Source organism: Neofelis nebulosa, chromosome 14 (genome assembly GCF_028018385.1).
Source record: "Neofelis nebulosa isolate mNeoNeb1 chromosome 14, mNeoNeb1.pri, whole genome shotgun sequence".
NCBI lineage: Eukaryota > Metazoa > Chordata > Mammalia > Carnivora > Felidae > Neofelis > Neofelis nebulosa.
In genome coordinates this window covers 79,007,045-79,022,497 of record NC_080795.1, presented here as the reverse complement: position 1 = coordinate 79,022,497, position 15,453 = coordinate 79,007,045, and the positions used below count along the sequence as shown (strand labels likewise).

Here is a 15,453-nt window from a genome sequence, read left to right as displayed (position 1 = left end):
AGGCAGGTGGCACCCATGAGCCGTGCCCGCGCGTGTCCACCTCCAGTCCCCTTGAGTGGTCCTGCCGTGGTCACGCACGGAAGCGATCTCGGCTGTGCCTGCTTGCTCCTTGGACCTCTGCAATGGAAACCAGGCTGATGCTTTCCGTATGTCGCTGCTGACAGGGTGAAATAAGATAGTAAACGTGGGCCCAAAGCAGAGAAAGAAAATCCTAAAAGCAAGTAAAGCTACAAAATCGTCACTCAGACTGCTGCAAATTCCAGCTGAGAGCACCACGCTGTGCCCGCCCCTTCGTGCCCCCACCCCACATCCGATCCAGGCTGCCTCCCAACCTTAGGAAGCAGATACCATGAACACCTCAGTTCACGGCCGGGGAGAAGGACGCTCCTTGAGAAATGTCCTGGGTTTTCTCAGATCGCAGAGCCAGAACGTGGCAGAGTTGGGATTTCTGCTCAGACAGCCCGTCTTCAATGCCCACCTGCAAACCACGCCTTGGCTAAGACCACGGGCGTCGGGGCCTGGCGAAGACAGAGCTGTGGCATGTGCACGATACAAGTACGGTCATGCCAGTCCCCGTCAGAGTGTGTGTTATTGTCACAAGCACAACCCCTTTAACCCTCCCCACACGCCACGGAGGGGGCATTGCTCCTGTGCTACAGGTGAAGAGTCCAGCTCACAGACAGTAGCTGGTTTGCTTAAGCCACCCCCCCCCCCCCCCCGCCAGCCCTGGGCCAGTGTGGGGTGAGGCAGGATGGGTCTTGGGAGCAGCCTGTCGGTGAAGCCTGTGGGAAGGGCAGAGGTAGGGCAGGGAAAGCTCAGCGTTGCATCCGAAGATATTCCCTGGGGCCGTTAGGGAGCAGTGAGAGGCCCAGCGGTTGGGGGCCTCCTCAGGGATAGCGAGGTTCCTGGTGCCTCCCGCTGAGGGTGGGGGTTCAAGAGGAATGGCCAAGGAAGCCGTAGGCAGGGGGATGCGGTGAGGGTGCCATCCAGCTGGGGGAGAGCTGGGGATCGGAGTAGGGGTGGGGAGGGGCGATCCTGGGCCCTGAGGGTGGAGCTTGTCTGGGATGCTCGCGATGCCAGGGTGGGGGGCCCTTCCCCATCCCTGTCCAGAGGCCCCGCCGGCCTCCCCTTCCCTGTGTCTCAGGCCTCTGCCAGTCTCCCGAGTTGGTCAGTGAGGAGCATTCTCCCTCTCGGAGACCTCTCGGAGACCAGATGGCTCCGGACAGGTGGAGGGTGGGAGGCCCTCCACCTGTCCGGAGCCATCTCCTGGATGGTGCTGGTGGTGGGGACCAGCACCCGCCACCCCCCTCCGCAGGGTCGGCACCTGGGTCTCTGGGGCTGCCTGCCCGGCTGCTCTAGAGCAGGCCCCCAAGCCACGGTCGGCATCTAGCACGGGAGGACCGCAGGGACCAGCACACCTGTTGGCGCTCTTGTTCTCCTCCCATCGCGCCAGTTTGGGGGTCCGGCAGGCACCCCCACCTGGCGTCTGCGCACTAAGCGCTGGCCTGGAGCAGAGACACCTCACTTGCACTTTGCCTGGTCCTGCCCACTGTGTCCTCGTGCTCCCTGGGTTCATCCACATTGCAGCCCGAGAGCTCATTCGCCCCATTGTCCCCATTGATTTGTTTACATTTAAATGTTTGTTTATTTATTTTGAGAGAGAGAGAGACAGGGCATGAGCGCAAGTGGGGGAGGGGCAGGGAGAGAAGGGGAGAGAGAGAATCCCAAGCGGTTTCCTCACGGTCAGCACAGAGCCCGACGTGGAGCTCGGCCTCCTGACCCTGAGATCATGACCAAGAGTCGGATGCTTTACCGGCTGAGCCACCCAGGCACCCCCACGTTGTTAGCAAGGAGGTGCAGGCACAGAGAGATTCAATAACTTGCCCAGAATGGCCAAGTGGGTAAGCGGCTTCACAGTCTGCTTGTGGGTTCTGTGCTTTACTGGGTGTCTGGTACCCTGGGTGTGCGTCCTGCCTGACTCTCACCTTCGATGGTCGCATTAGGCCCTTAATTGGCCTCTTTGCACCCCCCAGTGTGGAGTCTGGGGGCTCAGCGGGTCCCTTTCTCTCCTTTCACCACGCCATTAGCCGAGTGTCCACTTTGTATGCCATACTGGGAATCCCAGAACCTCTGACATTTGTCAACAGAATACCACACCCATTTCCCATTTCCAGCTGGGTTTCTAGCTTGAAAACAAATCCTAATGAAGTATGTGCCAGGAGATTCAATAAATTCCTCAGCCTGTTGTCAGTCTTGCAAAAGCATGGGGTGGTCCAGGGCCTTGGACACAGCCAGAGAGACCACAGCACGGCTGCAGCTCTCCCTGCGACCCCCACACGCCTCTGTGCCTCACCTGGTCCTCGCCCAGTCCCGCGAGGGTGCGTCACTGCCTTCACCCTACAGCAGAGGACACAGAGGCTTGGGTTGGCGTGCCTTGACCAGCTGTGACGAGAGGAGCAGGGCTGGGACCCAAACCAGATTTCAAGCTCCCTGCACTCCCTAGCCGGTTACCCCGGCGCAGCCAGAGAAGGGTCACCAAGCTGCGGGTGGTGGACCCTGGAGGAAAGCCGGGCCAGGGAAGACCACCTAGGCTGTTGTTCAGACAGAGTTACTGAGAGCATCGATGTGAGCAGAGAGCTGAGAGTCGAGTGGGGGCCAGAGGGACATCAGCGGGTAGGTTCCTGGCTTGGCGGAGGGAGGAGACCAGACGCAGGAGCAGGGTGGCCAGAGAATGATGGGACTTCAGGTGGCCGGAAAGGGGTCCCTCTGGCTCCCAGACCCTCTCAGCCACCTGGGAACCTCTCTGCCAGGCCCGGGCGTCTGTGCTCTGCCCGTGACCCTGCGCGTCTGTCTCTTTCTTCCCCGGCCCTGTCCTCACAGCCTTGCCAAACGGACCAGCTGCTGGGTATGTGTTTGCTAATGAAGAAAGCAGGACCCTGTCTTGAAAATGGGCTTTGTTCAAAAGCACGACTGTATGTTTTGTCATTTTCTCCTGTTCTGCGGGCTGGCGTCTCACAGGAAGTAAAACAGACAGACGGATGGGATTGTTAACTGAACTGTGGGGTGGGGGGGTTGTATCCCCGGGGCACCTTCTAGAGCCAGCAGGATGAGGCCAAGCATTGAGCAGCCGCATGGCGGGTTCGCTGGGGCCCTCCAGCTGCAGCACAGGCCAGCCAGAGGAGGGTAAAGGGAGGCACAAGGCCAGGGGCACGTAGCACCCATGTTTAGTAAAATAAGCACCCCTCTATTCGCTGGCTCGGCTCAAGTTCCCTCAACAGATGTGTGTGCATACACCCATGCCTCCTTCCAACCATTCATTCTGGGCCTCTGGGACTCTGCCGGGTGCCAGAAACGGTTCTGGTGTTGGGGATCCAGAGGAAGACAGGGGAGAAGAGATGCCTCATGGGGTCTACGTGCTGGCAGGGAAGCAGGTTTTGAAAAGTAAACTAAGAAACGTGCGCAAAGACATTTCGCGGCAGGGGACATAAAGTGACAGGCGATGGGGCCTGCACTCAGGTGGCACTTGTGGAGGTGAGGGCATCGTGTTTTGGGGAGGTGACTAGGAGTTTGCTGGGTTTTCAGGGACTTTCCTAGATGAGGGACCCCGTGTAAACGCACAGATGTGGGAAGCCAGGAGGTTGGATGCTGTGGGATGTGAGTACGGAGTGAGGGGAAGGACCCCTGGAAAAGCAGGCAGAGCCAGGTGCTGGGGGACCCGAGTGTCCCAGAGAAGGCCCGGGCTTTCTGTGCAGACTGTGTGTGCATGTGTGTATGCGTGGGCCTGTGTGTGCGTGTGCACATATACACGTGTTGTGTGTGCATCACACATGTGTGTGTTGTGTGGGTGTGTGCATGTGGATGTGTGTGTGCATGTGTGCATATTGCACATGCTTGCACGTGTGTGTTGTATGGGTGTGTGTGCAGACGCATATGTGTGCCTGCGTGCACGTGTGTGTGTTCATCTGTGCGTGCACGTGTGTATTGTGTGGGTGCAGACGTGTGTGTGTGTGTGTGCATGTGTGGGTGTGTGGGTGCAAATGTGTGTGCATGCTGCACACCAAAACCCTTGTAAGTTGTGTTGAGGGACTGCGGTGTTAAAGGGGGTGATGGAGGCACATTTACTGTACAAAGTTGACTTGCGCAGCCGCGTGGAGATGCCGTGTGGGTTGGGCATGAGGTACTTTCGGAGGCTTCCAGAGACCGCGGTGAGAGCGCCCTGAAAGGAGCTCTAAATAAACGCGGTGGCAGTGATGGGGGGCGGGAGGTGGCGTGTGACAGGGAGCCTAACGTGCAGCCTCCAACCTCCTTGCACTTGGGGCTGTCACTTCTAGAAGGGCGCGCAAGTAGGTGACACATAGGCTCCCCCTGGAGCTCAGCCCAGGGCGGGGGGTGGCCTGGGTCAGACCAGAAGGGACCCCGAGGAGGAGGTGGGGCCTGCTGGAACCATGGGGACTTTGGGCTGCTAAGTCCCCCGGGACTCACCCCCATCCTCGTTATCCTTTCCAGTTTGACCTGCAGCGGATTGTGATTTACTGTGACTCCCGACACGCGGAATTGGAGACTTGCTGTGACATCCCCTCAGGCCCGGTGAGCAGACTCCTGCACGCAGAGGAGGGGAGGAAACTCAGAGGGACAGCGGTGTCCAGGGCCTAGGAACCGGCATCCAGGGGCCGGGGTGTGCCCACCTCGGAATGTGGCCTGAAAGGGCTCCGTTTCCTGGGCACCCGGGGTGTGGGTTGGGAGTCACGCAGGCCCCCGGTGGGGCTGCAGTGGTCCTGGCTTCAGTCAGTGCCCTCAGGCTGCAGGCCGAGTGCTGGAGCCCAGCTGCAGGGAGAACAGACAGAGGCTGGCAGCATGGCCGTGGGAGGGACTGACCCGTGCTCAGAAGAGGGGAGACCGAGGCACCTTGGGCTGGTCGGCAGAGGGGAGGAGGCAGCTCGCAGGCAGGACTGGGAAGTTCAAGACAGACCAGAGTTTTTCCCCCTGACCCTCCAGGTGGGTCAGCCTCCCCCAGGGACCTCTCCACTTCTGCCCCCTTCCAGGCTCTCTCTCTCCAACCTCTCTAGCAAAACCAGTCCCAAGGCTGCTTGGAGGGCGGGCTTAGTGACAGGGCCCGTTCCCAGGGCTGAGGGCTGAGGTCCTCACACGGTGCTCCGTGGGCCCCGTGCTCTGGACGTGGTGATGGAAGCCACCAGCGCTCGGGGTTTAGACTCACACAGGCCTGACTCTGGACTGAGGAAGAGAAGGAGGTCAGGTAAGGGTCCATGAGAGCAGAGAGGTGGGAGGGGTAGAGGTGGTGGTAGGGAAAGAGGACATTACCAAGCACCTGCTGGGGGTCAGACACTGAGCTGTCCCACTGACTCCTCCTCATTGTGCATCAAGATAGACACACCCTTACCCCCATTCTGCAGAGTGTAACACTGAGGCTCAGAGGGGTTAGCAGTGCCTGCAGTTGCTGAGAAGCCAGCAGCTGAGAGCAGGTCGACCCAGGCCCTTCTGACTCCAAGGCCTCAGGAGCCCAGGACCTGTGGCCAGACATGACCCGACCTACCCCCCACCGCTCAAGTGCAGGCTCCTTGGGTTCCTGGCTCCCGTTGCGTGCACCCCTGCTGGGGCTCTGTGCAGAGTCAAGAGCCAGGTTCTAACCCACTGGGATTTCCTTTCAGTGCCAGGTGACTGTGCTAACGGAGCCTTCGCCCCCGCCCCAGCGGCCTCCCACCGTGGGCAGTGAACAAATCGGTTTTTTGAAGACCATCAACTGCTCCTGCCCGGCTGGAGAAAAGGTACCCTCCCCATTTGACCCTCAGCCCCCAGCCCGGAGCCCCCAGGGCTGAGCGGGGCAGGGTGGTCACCACGAGCAATGGCGGAGGTGGGAATTTCCCATCATGCACGAGGTCGGCCAGGGCAGATGGCCCCAGGTGCTGAGGGAGCCCTTCTTGTTCCTTGGACTCTTGTGTGTTGATGTTCCAGCTCATGAGGACGGAAGCTCTCAGACCCGTTAAGGTTTTCCTGGATTTAACCGTATTCCTGAGGTTTTTCTTGGCTCCTGCTGGTGCCCTCTCCACTCACATGCAAGTAATCAAACCAGATCTGGTTTGCGAATGAGGTTCAGAGTAGGCAGCATATAAGGAGAGTTTTATCTACTTTGCTTCTGATTTACAGAGTGTTTCTATGAACACCACCAGCACCATCCACTAGCCTGGATTAAAGGTCTCCTCCGGTGCCCGAGGCCTTCACCTCTTCTGTTTTTCTGTAGACCGGTGGCCTTTTTGATAACACACAACAAATATGAAAACACAACAAAATGAAACACCAACATTTTCCACTGTTTGAGCAGAAGAACTTCACCGAACACCCGAGGATGCCAAAGAGCAGTACTGTGCTGGGGAAGGTCCCCGCGAGGTTCTGCAGGGCCCGTAGCCCAGGGCCTTGCCCCACGGCCTGCGGTTACATCCCCTGCTACATCCACCCTCAGCTCAGGGCCAGCATCCCCGAGGTGTCAGTGACTTTGCAGGGGACGAGGCAGACGGAAAGAAATGTGAAATCACGGTCAGGTTCGCGGGAATGGACATGCTTTCAGTACACATGTCCTGGCAGGCAGACTCCCTCCTTCTCTCCCTCCCCTCCTCCTTCTCCATCACACCTTCCCTCCCTTCGTTCTCCCTGGAGAGCCAGACCTGGGGAGCCAGGGAGCCCCCAGGAGCTCTCATCAGGTGAGGCTGGCAAAGGCTGGCCTGACTTGCTGAAAGGAGCCAGCTCAGCCTTGCCGGGAGCTGAGGCTTTTTCCGGGCAGGGGGTGAAAGTGGAGGTACCTTGGCCTGGTGCCCGCTGGGTTAGGATGGGAGACGTCGGGCAGGGAGCCAGGGGGAGCACACAGGGCTGGACAGCCGCCCCTCCCCTGGCCCTGGCTTTTGATTAAGAGCCCCAAGTGAGAGGCTACCACGTGTGGGGCTTGGGTGACCATCAGGTGCACACAGACTGCAAGGAGGGAGGCCAGAGCCAGTCCTGCCCAGTCCAGACTTTTCCCCCGAGCCCGGCTGTGCCCTGAACATGTCCCCCCGGGGCCCTCGTGGTCCCTGGCATGGACCTGTGGGAGGGAAGTCTGGGGTCAAGCAGGCGTCCCCCTCCTGCTCCCCTCCCACCCCTCCCCACACTGTGTGGCTGAGGCAGGTCCCCTGTGGCCTTTCTAGCCCCATTTCTCTCCACTCTGCTCTCCCAATTTCCAGGATTCCTCGCAGGGATCGTGACTTGTCTTCTGGCATTTGCGTGGACCACCCCCCCCCCTTTATCTGGCTCATGCCTTTTCTTCTCTCAAGATGTCCCCAGGGAATCCTTTCTGAGCATGCTGTCGTCTATGTGAATTCCCTTCTCCCTCTCTGTAGCCTTCCTCCCTTCCTTCCATCATCCACCGTGTACCCCTGCAATAGCTATTTATTCAGCACCTGCTATTTCCAAGACCCTGTGAGCCATTCCTCTCCCTGTGCTTCCATCTACCCTAATAATGATCACATTTGGATTAAAAACCTCTACCCATCTTCACTTCCATCAGGTAGGTTTCAGATGGCAAAGATTCAATCTTGACATAGCTGTGTTTTCAGCCACTGATGTATATAGCCTGATTTTATTAAATAGTGGTGGAACTGAGGGACAGGTGGATCAGGTGTGAGGATAATGGGCCGATGGCAGCTGGAGAGCTGGGAGGGAGGGACAAAGGAACACACCATCTCTTGCCACAGGACAAGGTCTTTCCTCTTCAAGATTATCTTTCACCTTACACATTCTCAGCCTCCAATTCTGGTGGCATCACCCAGGAGTCCATTCCCGGATTCACTCACCCATGCCTTATTTTTGACAGTAAACAGTAAGCACCCACTTGTGCTGAGCACCGAGGTTTTAAGACATATAGTGCAAGGTCCTCCGAAGTGCTCCAGCATGCTGTGGAGCCCGGGAGCGCTGAGGTGCTCCCGGCCTGGGGGGCTCGCCAGCAGGCTGCTTTCCACGCACAGGTGGCGGGAAGGGAGGCTCTTCTCCCTCCCCCAAGAAGAGGCCACATGGAAGAGCTTCAACAGCCACCTCATGAAATAGGGGTGGCCTCTGGATCGCCATCTTTAATACTGTAGAAGATAGGGTGCACGGGGCCAAGGAGATGTAAGCATTCTCTCCTAGGAGGCTGAACTCGGACAAGGGCCACGGGAAGACTTGGCTTCCAGCGCTTTGAGTCTTTGAGTCAGTTTACAGAACACTTACGTTCTTCACCGAGGTCAACGTGCCTTTTGGGTCCGTGTTTGCCTCTCTAGAACCAAACATGTTGCCTGTAAACTGTGTATCAGGCATTCCGATGGGCGCTATGTGAGGTCAAACACACAAAAGATTACTCACCCCCACGCATGTGCAGGTGACATCTGTGAATGCATTGAAAAACAAACGTGTTCCTGAAGTGGCGAAGTACACAGCGTTGGCATTTTTAGCGATGGGTGTTACACATGCGTAAATGTAAGTGGATATGGTGTCCCTTCCTATACCTCAGCGTGGCGAGATGTACATACGTACCATTGTATGAATCATGTTCTGTTTGTTTTTAGCGTGACGCTATTTACAGGCACCCACAACTTAACGGCTCAGAATTTTTAATCTAGTAATAAGGTCTTTTACACAAATAGCATTTATTTTATTTTATTTCAATTTCATTTTATTTTGAGAGAGAGAGGATGAGTGGGGGAGGGAGGGGTAGAGATGGAGAGAGGAGAATCCTAAGCAGGCTTCATGCCCAATGTGGAGCCTGATGCGGGGCTCGATCTCACAGACCATGAGATCATGACCTGAACTGAAATCAAGAGTCGGACACTTAACCAGTTGAGCCACCCAGGCACCCCAACAAATAGCATATGTTTTATAAAGTGAACCATGTTTAGAGTTAGGCTACAGACATGTATTGCTTCGGTATTTTGGTGAATGATAACTACAGGAACCTTTAGCAGGCCACACGATATTTTTTAGCTTAAGAGGTGGACTAGTTGGGGTAAACATGGCCCATGGGGTACCGTCTTGTTTGTCTCTGTCTGAATTCCACTGCTGGCTGCATAGAGGTGATACCAATGTATCCCATGTAGTTTGAGCTTGAGATCGGGGGTTCTGAGCCCCAGGAAACCTTGTCCAGCTGGCTGGTCACAGGTGGATCACTCAGAGACTGGCCTGGGAGCGTGTGGGCGGATAAACAACTACTGAGGACAGACGGATGGAAATTCTACAAAGCCTCACTGGTTTCTTTGTCCTTCTTCCTGTAGGGCGAGAAGGGGTCCGATGGTCCCGTGGGACTCCCCGGCCCAAAGGTCAGTATGGGCACTGCTCAGGGGCATTTTGGGGCCCAGATAAGCCTTTGCCATGCTCTGTAGATAGACACAAAAGCGGCATGTTAGGTGATGGCCCTGTGGTGTTGGCTTCCACCATGGTTCAGGTAGAAGGATCGAGCAGGTGGCATGGAGTCTGGAACCTCCGTGTCTCAGTCTGAAAACCTGAGTGAGAAGAGGGGGGCTTAGAAAGCCCTGGCCCTGACCCTGACCCCATTTGAGGGGCTCACCTCTCCGTGGTCGGTTAATTCTGTGTCAGTCCTTTTAGGCTGCTGCATTCCAGAAACTTTGGGGTGGAGCTGGTCCGAGTCTGTTTAGATGGGCCTGTTATATTTTTCTGTAAGTTGCCTGACACTCTTTTTTGCACAAATCGTTTAGACTCGTGAGTTGCTCAAAGCCCAGTGCCTCCCCATGGGGGCCCCCTCCTCAGTCATGCAGCCGCCTCTGGGGCTCCCTGCCTTCCTGGGTTATTAGCACTTACAGAGCTGGACAGGGCTGTCTTCTCATGTGGTTCTATGGTCTCAGAAAGCTCAGACCCAGAGGGATGCTAACTGCCTGTGGTCACACAGGTGAGGGGAAGAGGTCAGTGTGACCCAATGGCCGTTACCTGGTCTGCTGTTTGAAAGAGGGGCTGTGTGGAAACCCACAGAGATGATGCCCTCCCCTTCTATCCCTCTCTCTCCCCCCCTGCCTCCTTTCTCCCCTGACTCTGCTGGGCTGGGGAGCATGGTCACACACACACACACACACACACACGCCCCACCTGGTCTGCTCTACTCCCCTCCCCTGGTGCCAAAGGAGAGCAGCTCAGGGCGGCCCAGGGTGCTAGGCGGTCCTCGCGAGGAGAAACACAGGGATTTATGCCTCACTGGGCACCCCCTGGGCTGTAAGCTCAGCCTCTCGATTGTCAGATGGAAGTAAGGAGCAGAGGTGTTTGGGGGGCGGGGGAGGAAGTGGAGAGCATTTGTCTGGAGCAGTGTTGTTTATGGAGTGGCTGTGCTGTGGCTGAACAGATCCAGGGCTGGGCAGGGACCTGAGCAGGGAGGACGAGGCGGGGGGAGAGGAGACTAGGAGGGACTCGGGCACTGCCAGCTGGAGATGCACGCGGCTCCCTCAGAGCTGATTTGCTGTCCTGGGGCTTCAGCCTCACCAGCCAGATTGTCCCAGGCTGAGGCTGAGACTGTGAGGAAAAACCTGTGGGTCCCAGTGGCCTCATTTATTTACCCACATGCAGCTCAGGTCGGGTCAACAGTCACGGTCTGGCGACCCCAGGTGCCAAGAGGCCCGTTCTAGTGCAGGACGTTCCAGTAAATGAGAGTCGCATCCCCAGCACTCACAAGCCAGCAACAGAGAGGCATGCATGGGATCGCCTGTGGGGAGAGCCAGGGTAGAAGGCCTGTGGGTCCAGCAGGCTGCATGGGAGCCTCTCGGGGTAAAGAAGGCAGGGGAAGGGCATGACAGGCCAAGGGAACAGCATAAGCAAACTAGCTTAGGGTATGAAGTGTGAGGTGGGAGTGGACACAGGTGAGACTGCATACCAGGAGAGGAGAAAGACAGGATGTTGAGGCTTCCTGTGTTGGGTACCCAAGCCCATCTTGGATCGGCTGCTGGTACAGTTGGAGGTGGCCCCACTCCCACACTCAGCCCTTGCAAACTGTTTCCTCCTCTGCGTGCCCTCCCTGTCTTCGTGCATTGCTGGGAGGGCTCAGGACCTTGTGGGCACAGACTGGGCATACAAATGGCATCAGGGGGCCCTGGCTGGCCTCTGGCAGTTTCGGAGTACCTTCCTGCTTTCAGTCTTATGTGAGCTCATGACTGCATGCCCATTTCACGGAGGAGGAGGCCCAAAGAGTAATGATGCTCTCACGTTCAGCAGCAGAGCAGGAGTTTGAATCCGGGGCTTCTCACTCTCCTTTGGGGGCTGGGCCATTCCCAGAACAAACACGTGATGCTTTCACCCACTTGCTTTCTCAAAATGTCCTTCGTTCCGGAATTAAGAGGTTGGGGAAATTATGTAGATGCTTCCTCCCTCTCCGGGCACGGGAAGCATGGCTTCATTCTTAAAAAAGAAACTTAAAAAAAAAAAAATGTTTGTTTATTTATTTATTTATTTATTTACTTATTTTATTTATTTATTTATTTATTTATTTAATTTATTTATTTATAGAAACAGAGAGAGAGAATCCCGAGCAGGCTCAGCACTGTCAGCCTATAGCCTAACTTGGGGCTCGATTTTGACAGTGATGAAATCAGCCACTGTCAGGCAGTCGGGGCCAAGTGGGCAGTGGGCAGGGGGATCCCTGCCGGGGGGGACTGACCCAGTGCTCCTCTCTGGTTTCCACCCCTGTAGGGAGACATGGGAGCCACTGGGTTGGCTGGAGCTCCTGGACCCAAGGGAGAAAAAGGTGACGTGGTGAGTACGGGGCTGATGTGGGAGACCTGGGGCTTCCCCCAAGCATGCATGTTGCCACAATGCACCGAGCCCCTAGTGGGAGCCAGACACCGAGCCACACGCTGCCCCCGGAATGGAGTCCAAGCTCTTCTCCAGGGCACGGGAGGCCCACAAAGGTGGCCCCAGCTGTGGCCCCAGCCCCATCCTGCAACTGCACCCCTCCCCCACTGATTCTGTGCACCCAGATGGGCAGCTAGGAGTCTCCAAACTGGTCACTTCTCACTGGCCAGTGCACATGCTCTTTCCTCCATAAGGAATGATTTTGCTATCTTTCCACTCCCGGTTTTCCTCTCACCTCCCCTTTCTGACTGGCCCCTCTTTCCTCACATCCACATGGAACTGTGTAGGGTTCTCCAGGATATCCCTGTGGCCCCCGGAAAAGAAGCAGGGAACAGTGTCTGCCTGTGACTGGGCACTGGTGTCAGATGTACAAGCAAAACCTACAAAGTAGGCATCACAGGGGTAGTTAAAGAGCAAGGGGGAAATCATTCTCTTATTTAAAGTTGAGTTGTTTATTTTGGGAGAGAAAGAGAGAGCACATGATCAGGGGAGGGGAAGAGAGATGGGGGTGGGGGAGAGAATCCCAAGCAGGCTCCACGTGTCCATGCAGAGCCCGACGTGGGGCTTAAACTCACAACGCTGGGATCATGACCTGAGCTAAAATCAAAAGTTGGACACTCAACCAACTGAGCCACCCACATACCCCAGAGGGAAATCATTCTTAAAGAAGGAAAGGCAGGTGTTATGACAGCATCACATCAAATCCAGAATCTAAGTAAAGAGAAATTGCTAAAAAGAAGAACCAAATGGAAATTCTAGAGCTGGAATTGGAACTGAAATGAAAAGGGTAATCAGTAGAGCGTCTTGACAGTAGGTCTGAACTGGCTGCAGAAAGAGCTGACGTTCTTGCAGACAGATCGATCGTGATCATGTAATCTGAAGACTAGAGAGAACCAGGAAGGCGGAAAATGAGCAGAGCCTCGGAGTGGACCAGAATGCTCATAAGGGAGCAGAAAGCGTATTCAAAGAAATAATGGTGAAAAAAAATCCCAATTATGGTGAAAAGCAGTATTGTACCTGTTCAAGAAGCTCTGTGAGCTCGGTTCAAGGTAAGCAGAAAGAGATCCGTCTCAGAATGATTGTAGTAAAAATGCTAAAAGAGAACCTTTTAAAAATATGTTGATTGATTGATTGATTGATTTAGACAAACAGAGAGAGAATCTCAAGCAGGCTCACCACTGTCAGCCTATAGCCTGACTTGGGGCTCGATCTCACAAACCATGAGATCATCACCTGAGCTGAAATCGAGAGTTGGTCGCTCAACTGACAGAGCCACTGGGGTGCCCTGAGAAACTTTTGAAAGCAGCAAGAGAAAGAAATGAGTCGCTGTGTACAAAGAAGCCCCGTAAGAACATTGGCTGACTGACCCTTCAGGAATCACAGAGGCCAGAATGCAGCGGGGGTGACCAGGGCAAAGTTGCTCATCACGGCCGTGTCCGATTGGGCATCTAACAAACAGGTGTGGTGACAATGGCACAAGGTCCGGGCAGGAGGGACTAGAGCTATGTACAGAGCCGTGTGTTTATAAACCCCACTGGAAATAGTATAAGTCTGAAATAGATCATGATAAGGTAAGATGTGCCCGGTACACCCAAGAGCAACCTCTAAGAAATGAAACAAAAATATGCAGTGAAAGTGGTATTAAAGATATTAAGATGTTACTAAAAAATACTTAATGCCAAAAAAAGTCATAAGGAGGAAAAAAGAGACAACAACAAAACGATAGGAGACATGCTTGTTCCAGAAACATGCTTGTAATCCAAGGCACTTGTATATCAAAGCGAATTTCGAGAACCATTGGCTCAGTTGTGATCATGTGACACTTGGCTTCACGTCTGACTCGTATTGCAAGACATCACTCATTTATGAAGCAGACATTTATTAGAAATGTTTGCTCATCTTGTGGAACACTCGCAGAACAAGTTACAATCCAAGGTTTTACTGTGTGTCAGTAATCATGCAACATGTTCAGGCTGGACATAAAAACAAGATCAGCTCTGCCCTGTCTATAGCCGACACTTGAGATTCAAAGGTGCAAACAGCTTGAAAGTAAAAGGATGGGAGATACATATTCTGAAAATAGAAAACTTACAAATTGGGAGTGACCATGCTAATATCAGACTAAAAATAGACTTTAAAACCCAAAGCTCATGGAAGTAAAGAGGGATATTTGATCATGAGAAAAGTGTCGGTCTTTCAAGCATAGATAACAGTTGTAAACACATGGGCACCTAACAAGAGTCCAAAATCCATGAAGCAACAAGTGACAGAATGGAAGGGAGGAGTAGGTAACTCAGCGGTGATGGTTAGAGACCTCAGCGCCTCGCTAGTGATGCCAGTGACGCCTACAGTCACCAGGACGGTGGAGAAATTGGGACCCTCATAACGTTGCTGGTCCAAAATGGCGCAGCTGCTTTGGAAAACACCCTGGCTGTCCTTAAACGGTTAAACAGAATTACCATGTGACTCAGCAGTCCCACTTGGAGATATATATTCAAAAGAAATGAAGACATATGCTCAAACAAACCCTGTGCACAAATGCTCACAGAAGCATTATTCATAATAACCAAAAAGTAAGAACAACCCAGATGTTCATCATGTGATGAATGGATAAATAAGATATGTGATACACTCACCCAGTGGCATGTTATTCAGCAGCAAATTGGAGTATTGCCACATGTTATGGCATGGATGGACCTTGAAACCGCTTTGCGAAGAAATCACCACTGGCTGTGAAGCCAGCTGTCACCCACGTGTCATGGGATTACATGCATATGAAGTGTCTAGAGGAGACCAGCCTACAGAGATGAAATCGATTCGTGTTTGCCCAGGACAGAGGGTGGGGGTGGGGGGGAGGACACGAGGAGTGACCGCTAGTGGGTGTGGACTTCTTTCTCAGCTGATGAAAACATCCTAGAACATTGATCATGGTGGTTGTTGCCCAGCTCTGTAAATATGCTAAAAACTATTGACTGGTACACTTTACGTCGGTGAATTACACAACAGGTGGATTATATCTCCGTAGAGCTCACAAGGAAAAAAAAATAATGGTACCATAATATTGAGTTGTTGGAAAAATTAGATGGGGTAATACCCACGAGAATCAACACTCAGTAAGGGTTAGCATCTCTTCTGGAAGCTCCTGGGCAGGGCTGACGGGAAAGCATCTGACCCTTTGAGACCCTGGGGTGCTGATGCCATGTGTGACATCATGCCTGGAGACGCTCTCTAGTAAACCTTTGCTTCCTGCTTTCCTTTTCTAGGGCAGGGGGCCTTTTGTCCATGGAGAGAAGGGTGAAAAGGTAAGCATGTCCCTTTTATCGCTCCTCTGGGGGCTGTGCAGCTGGCCGGGGAGCACAGTGTGGAAGGTCGCCTGGGTTTGGGAGAGGTGGTCCACTGTCATGCCGTCCGTAAGAGTCCGAGGGGAGCGAGTAGCCTCGGCATGTCCTCCCCTGACTTGGGCGGTTGGAGCATGTGCAGTGGCCAGCACTTCCCGGCAGCAACGAGCATGAGTGAGCACGATTGGAGGGAAGCGTCCCTGTAGGACGTGGGTGGCTGACACGTGAAGGAGCAGAGGGTGCTTGCTGGCACCCG

The 15,453-nt window shown here is 54.4% G+C and overlaps 1 protein-coding gene across 4 annotated transcripts in view; it reads left to right on the top strand.

The window, feature by feature from the left end:
- Positions 1–15,453, top strand: part of COL22A1 (collagen type XXII alpha 1 chain) — a 258,118-nt gene that overhangs the window by 68,536 nt on the left and 174,129 nt on the right. For all 4 annotated transcript variants that reach the window (XM_058699180.1, XM_058699178.1, XM_058699179.1 and 1 more), the window contains exons 8-12: positions 4,507–4,587; positions 5,667–5,783; positions 9,285–9,329; positions 11,698–11,760; positions 15,123–15,161. In XM_058699180.1, the coding sequence (XP_058555163.1) occupies positions 4,507–4,587; positions 5,667–5,783; positions 9,285–9,329; positions 11,698–11,760; positions 15,123–15,161 (345 nt within the window). The remainder of the gene's footprint in view (positions 1–4,506; positions 4,588–5,666; positions 5,784–9,284; positions 9,330–11,697; positions 11,761–15,122; positions 15,162–15,453) is intronic.